This window comes from Procambarus clarkii, chromosome 67, assembly GCF_040958095.1.
Source record: "Procambarus clarkii isolate CNS0578487 chromosome 67, FALCON_Pclarkii_2.0, whole genome shotgun sequence".
NCBI classification, from domain to species: domain Eukaryota; kingdom Metazoa; phylum Arthropoda; class Malacostraca; order Decapoda; family Cambaridae; genus Procambarus; species Procambarus clarkii.
In genome coordinates this window covers 24,379,172-24,386,695 of record NC_091216.1, presented here as the reverse complement: position 1 = coordinate 24,386,695, position 7,524 = coordinate 24,379,172, and the positions used below count along the sequence as shown (strand labels likewise).

Here is a 7,524-nt window from a genome sequence, read left to right as displayed (position 1 = left end):
GTGAAACATTTTTGAATTATCATTCGGTATACATAAATAGTTTATAAAAGAATTATATGTTCAAGTTAAACCATTTACTGCATGAGATAACAAAACAAGATAACTCTGTTAAATTATTTATTTGAAAGTATTATTCGAACACAATTTATTTTTTATATAATGCAGCAGCCAGCGGTCGCAGTGAACACAGCCGGTCGTGTAGATCTGTGGAAATGCATTATATGAACACAATAACACGATTATATATTTTGTCTACGATTAATGTTAAAAAAATGTTTTAACAAGATTCCTCAGAAACATAGGCGTTTTAACATACACGCACATAACAAACACTTATAAGCACATTATAAATACACAAACCAAACACACAATGTTCACAGCAAACACCCTTTCATACACATTATCGTACACGCTGGCCCCAGGCTCTGGGATTAATAACTGGCACAAATGGCTAAATATTTGTTCAAACATTTTATAGGTAACTGTAAACAAAATATGAGATTTCCAAACATCAGCAACTTACTTGACCCGGCTGAGCCTCAGTGGCCGTATCCACGTCCATATCCGAATCCACCACCGTATCCTCTTGCATACCCATATCCGCCGTAGCCACCATGTCTACCATATCCACCTAATCGTCCATATGGACCTCCATATCCACCAAAACCGCTGCCATATCCTCCTCGATATCCACTATAACCACCAAATCGGCCATATCCTCCATAACCGTTGTTATATCCGCTGCTATAACCACCATATCCGCCGTAGCCACCATATCCGCCGTAGCCACCATATCCAGAGCTACTGACACTGTAGCTGATCCCTCCGGGGGCTGCCACAGGACCGGCCAGGGTTGCCCCTAGGACGCCGGCCGCCACCAGCACCATCATCACCTGGTAAACATAACATCAGTTATTAGAAACATACAAATTAAAGAAATTAATTCAGATTTAGAAGAACTAAGAAATGCCCAGAGACCTGGAAGCTGCAGTATTAAAAGTTATGACAAGTTTTGTAATAATAGGTATTTGTATGGTTTGTATGGTCAGCACAGTAACCGAACCAGGCAATGTGATGTAGTCATTGCGCGAATTCGCCTTGGCTATAGACACATCTGGCAGGTTAGTGAGGCTGAGCCACTACCAGAATACTTATCACCAGTAAACTGTGATAAACCTTTAATGCATTCACTAGAACACTATATTGATGAATGTGAAACCGTAAAGGACTTTAGACCTCCTGGCCTCTTGTACCACCAACTGTGTAACTATTTTATTGACTCAGGTGTTCTGGACGACATCCTAACAATTTATCCAAAATTTGCTTGTCCATTTTAAAGAATGAAGAACAATTTTTATTTATATTACTTCTAAGCTGCATCACTTATGAACCCATCCCTGCCCTTGTGTGGCAGTGCACAGTAGAAAGTTGTTTTCACATATCCATACATTAAAACATTGATTGCAACCATGATATATATGTGCTTCAGCCTACAGTTTAGACCTATTGTCTTATGTATGACCCTCTGTCCTGCGTGACAGTGAATACCAGCATTATCCTCACTTTAATAAGACGATCAAAATCCTCAGATTAGGCAAAATTGTAATTAATTTTGTCAATAAAAATGTTAATAATAATAATAATAATAATAATATAACTTCACTGAGAAGAGTATGTTAAAAATAATATAATGAATGGGTAAACCGTTATTGTTATTCGGATTAGAAAGAATAACGGTAGACAAATGCGCATATGAGTTCGGAAGAGGTTTCATTATTACAGGAATGATTAATAATGCTGAATTTATCAGAACATTTTCAGCTAGTCTCAACACAGCTCCAGCTGGTCTCAACAGCGCATCAGCTGATATCATCACAACTCCAACAATAACACAGTGTGGTTTCAACACAGAACCATTTGGTCTTAGCACAATTAGAACTCCAGCTGTTGACCAGGTCTGAGAACACGTCTGACACTCACAGTTCTGGAGACCATGTTGCCCAGCTGAAGGTGTCCTCTTGTCAGGGAGTCACAGTCGACACTGACCACCACTGCATCACCACTACTATATATATTGCTAATTATACTCTCCCGACGCATGTCTCAATCAATAATTACTGAACTAATTACTGAAGTGAGCAATATCAGCTCATTTCTGGGTGTGTATAAATAGTTCTGTTCAATATGACATGTGAATTTCCATTGACTTAAGAAAGAACAAGCTAAGATAGTTAGTTGTCTTAGGCACGTGATCGATTAGCAGACTAAAATAGCCTGATGCTACGCAACACTGATAAAGTGTTCAGCAGTTAGAGGTAGAGTCCCGGGCGTCAGTGGAGTATGGTTGGTGGCTTATATAGTGGTGGGGACATGAGTGATGGTCAGTGTCCACTGTGACTCCCTGTCAAGCTGACGCCTTCTCCTGCTCAAGATGGTCTCCAGAAATGTGAGTGACAGACCTGCACATTTTGACAGAGTCGTCTAACTTAATACACAAATATTTGATATTCCTCAAATATATGTGTATATTATACACATATATTGTATACCTCAAAAGGGAGTGTATACCTCCAAGGGGAGCCGGTAACTGAGTGGACAGAACACTGAGCATGTGTTCCTGTGGCCCCGGGATCGATCCCGGGCGCCGGCGAGAAACAATGGGCAGAGTTTCTTTCACCCTGATGCCCTGTTACCTAGCAATAAATAAATACCTGGGAGTTAGTCAGCTGTCATGGGCTGGTTCCTGGGGGTGGAAGCCTGGTCCAGGACCGAGCCGTGGTGACACACCAAGCCCCGAAATTATCTCAAGATAACCTCAGCCACATTTTATTATTTTTATTTATTTTATTATCAATGAATTACATTTGTGTAATGTTGTTAATGCCAAGACAATCCTACATCTCTCTCTCTCTGTATATATATATATATATATATATATATATATATATATATATATATATATATATATATATATATATATATATATATAAAATATATATATATATATATATATATATATATATATATATATATATATATATATATATATATATATATACACATATTACTCTTTCATCGTGCAATTGTTGACACATTATCTGAGTGAACTTATAATTGATGCTATGTTTACAGATGGCAATAGTTCTGGTGGTAGCCGGTGTCCTAGGGGCAGCTATGGCCGGTCCTGTGGCAGCCCCTGGTGGGACCAGCTACAGTGTCAGTAGCTCTGGATATGGTGGTTACGGCGGAAATGGTGGTTATGGTGGTGGACATATCAGCGGTTATGGAGTATATGGCCAACTTGGCGTATATGGCAGCGGTTTTGGTGGATATGGAGGTCCATATGGACGATATGGTGGTTTTGGCAGATATGGCAACAGTTTTGGTGGATATGGAGGGCCATATGGACGATATGGTGGTTTTGGCAGATATGGCAACAGTTTTGGTGGATATGGAGGTCCATATGGACGATATGGTGGTTTTGGCAGATATGGCAACAGTTTTGGTGGATATGGAGGGCCATATGGACGATATGGTGGTTTGGGTGGATATGGTTATACAGGAGGATACGGCCACTAAGACTGAGGTGGGTAGGTTGAAGTCTTGATTTTTTTATCGTTTGATTTTATTATAACTGGCAGTCAAATTTCTGAACAAATACGCGAATCTCCCAGTAATGTTGCGAGATTTAAAATTATTTTGTTGACACTAATTGTACACAAAATTATGATATTTCGCGTCATTGTTTTTATAAAATGAATTTTTGACAGATCTATGCTAGCCGACTGCGTCGACCTCTCCTGCCGCTGTGTTATTTAAAAGAAACTATTGTATTCGAATTATACTTGCAAATATATATTTTAAAATAAAATTAAGCTAATTTTACTTTTCCTAGGAACTGTTTGATTTGAAATATTTCAAATTGAATGCATTAATCTATGTATAATAATATTGTTAAATTTAAGAAATTTACATGCATTATACTGCACACAAAATAGTAATATTGTGCTCTCTTATTATGTTCTTAATGCCTCGGAACTTAATTTATCAATGAAAACGGCACCCACTGTTATCCTTCTAAAGCAAAATGTAATTAAATTCTTAATTATATTTGTCAAAATAATAAATAGAAATGAAACAATATTTGAATCTATTCCAAATATCATTGCAGCTGTTCGTTTACATAGTTATTACAATTTTAAGGCGAATAAACAAGATATCATACTTGCAACCTTCATTAATAATAAAAAAAAATCCGCAAACAGAACATAATCGGCATCCACTATAGTTCTGCAATTTATAATAATATTAATAATAAAAATAATTATTATAATAACATTGGAAAAAATAGTTATAACACTATTGTTCAAGTATGTTTATTGAGATAATAAAATGCATCGCAAAGGGATAAATCAGCTTTGGTAATTTTTATCCTCCTAACATTATTGCCATCTCAAAAGTAGCAAATATGAAATTTAGCATTTTATTAACATACAAATATCAGAATACCGGTGACCATAACATGAAATTTCAGTCTCGAGTTCTGAAAGAATGCCCCTAGGCATAAGTAAGCTTCAACGCCTGAAAAAGCACCTTGAAGCGACAGAACGCACTTTAAAATTTTGAAGATGAATAATGAAATGCTTCTCACTACAATCAACATGTACTCAGCGTCTATGGCAATAGCCATATCCACTTCCGTAGCCACGGTAGACGTTGCTCTATCCTCCATATCTACGTCCAAATCCTCCGCCGAAGCTCCCATATATATTGAATCCAAGACCTAAGCTTTGCACAGTCACCATCTGCTGTAACCACCGTCATATCCGCTATAACCTCCGCAATGTCTTCTATAAACTCCGCTGTGTCCACCATAACCTCCTCTGTATCCACCATAACTACCGTATCCATATCGTAGACTACCGTAGCCAACTCCTGACGGCACTGCCTCAGGAAGAGCCATGACTACCGCAAGGAGGCCAGCCAGCATCATTACCTGAATCACACACCACATTTATCATCCAAATGTCAGTAGTGTCATTTAAAATAATTATAATTGCAATTTAAAAATATATATAATATCGTTATTGTTTTCAAATAATGTATTTCGGCAGATCTACGCTAAGCCGTAGTGTCGACCTTGCTGGCTACTCTGTTATATAAAACAAAGCAATTATTCGATTAATACTTTCAAATAAATAATTTGGCAGGATTATCATGTTTTCTTCACCCCTGGAAATGTTGTTTGTATAAAAGTAAAATTATTGTATTTTTAACAGTAGTTTGAATATTATAACCTATTTTTAAAATATACCAAAACTAAAATGACGAACAAACACCTGAATATTTAGCACCGTGAAGACATCTTTAATATATGATACAAGAGTTACGTGCGTGAATCTAAACTACCACTTTCCTGTTACACTATGTATTGTTAAATTTGTGAGTGGATGTGTGTAATTATGGATTTGTAATTCACATTTCCAAAACAGCTTTTTGCGTAAACCTCATAGATGGGAGAACCTGCAAGAGCTCAAGTGGTCTGGCATCCATTCACCGCAGATTTACAAATTCCTCGTTTGCTAGACCTGAAACGATGCACGTACTGAGGTGAGTGATTGTGAGTCAGTCAACAATACTCTACGTTCAGCAACCTAATGTTCCCTTGAACTGGCTCTTGTTAACAGTGACATGTTAGAGTCACCCTGCCACTCGGAACTGCTTACTAAATCTTTGCTCTCTCTTTCTCTCTCTCTCTCTCTCTAGATGTTTTGAAAGGATTAGGTTGGCTCAAAGTACAAAGTAAATCATCTTATAAAAAAAATCATGTACCATAGATATTGATTAAGAAGCTTAGTTTAATTTTTATTTATTTTAAAATTACAATTATCACAAATAATTGGAGAATAAGATCGTATTAAAAACAGGAGTTAATTTCGTTAAATATAAGAACGTTTTTTGATTAAAATATTCACTGACACCAATGCAAGAAATAATAATTCATTCTAGAAACATATATTATTGTAATGTTTTGCTAAGGCGGCCTAGCGTTTGTAAAAGAAGGAATTATTGTAACTTTGTTAACAATTTATTTATTTACTTCTTTATATATACTCTCAGTTTTGTTTAGATTAATTTCAACATTTTCCTATTTTTTTATTGAAAACAACCTCACTGAATAATAATTAGACCAGAAAAGTTATTCCTCATCTCAAGTCCTCCTCACTTATCTATGAGGTCGTCTCGGTGGATAAAACTCTCCTTCTAATGTGAAGTTTTAAATATACATTTTTGCATTAGAGAAACATTTTTGAATTATCATTCTGTATATATAAATAGTTTATAAAACATTATATGTTTAAGTTATACCATTTACTGGATGAAGCAAAACATGATAATTCTGTTAAATTATATATTTGAAAGTATTATTCGAACAATTTATTGTTTATATAATACAGCAGCCAGCGGTCGCAGTGAACACAGCCGGTCGTGTAGATCTGTGGAAATGCATTACATGAAAACAATAACGCGATTATATATTTTGTCTACGATTAGTTTTAAAAAAATGTTTTAACAAGATTCCTCAAAAACATGGGCATTTAAACAAACACGCACATGACAAACACTTATAAGCACATTATAAAAACACAAACCAAACACACAATATTCACAGCAAACACCCTTTCATACAGATTATAGTATACGCGGGCCCCAGGCTCTGGGATTAATAATTGGCACAAATGGCTAAATTTGTGCCAATTATTTTAAACATTCAAAATTGTTGTTCATACATTTTATAGGTAACTGTAAGCAAAATATGAGATTTCCAAACATCAACAACTTACTCGACCCGGCTGAGCCTCAGTGGCCGTATCCACGTCCATATCCGTATCCACCACGGTATCCTCTTGCATACCCATATCTGCCGAAACCACCATGTCCGCCATATCCAGCTAATCGTCCATATGGGCCTCCATATCCACCAAAACCGCTGCCATATCCTCCTCGATAACCACCAAAACCGCTGCCATGTCCTCCTCGATAACCACCAAATCGCCCATATCCTCCATAACCGCTGTTATATCTGCTGCTATATCCACCATATCCGCCGTATCCACCATATCCAGAGCTACTGACACTATAGCTGGTCCCTCCGGGGGCTGCCACAGGACCGGCCAGAGTTATCCCAAGGACGCCGGCCGCCACCAGCACCATCATCACCTGGTAAACATAACATCAGTTATAACTTCACTGAGATGAGTTTGTTAAGAATAATATGATGAATGGGTAAAAAATATAGTTATTGAAATCAAAAGGAATTACGGTTGATAAATGCATATTTGAGTTCGGATGAGGCCTCATTACCATTACAGGAATGACTAATAATGATTAATTTATCAAAAACATTCAGCTAGTCTCAACACAGCTCCAGCTGGTCTCAACAGAACATCAGCTGATATCATCACAACTCCAAGTGGTTTCAACACAGAACCATTTGGTCTTAGCACAGTTAGAACTCCAGCT

General features: G+C 36.9%; 1 protein-coding gene across 1 annotated transcript; it reads right to left on the bottom strand.

The window, feature by feature from the left end:
* Window positions 1–6,861: 6,861 nt before the first annotated feature.
* LOC123767508 (keratin-associated protein 19-2-like) lies at window positions 6,862–7,215 on the bottom strand. Its single transcript, XM_045757194.2, has one exon. It carries the CDS (start codon window positions 7,213–7,215, stop codon window positions 6,862–6,864), a length of 354 nt encoding a protein of 117 aa, XP_045613150.2.
* Between the last annotated feature and the right edge of the window lie 309 nt (window positions 7,216–7,524).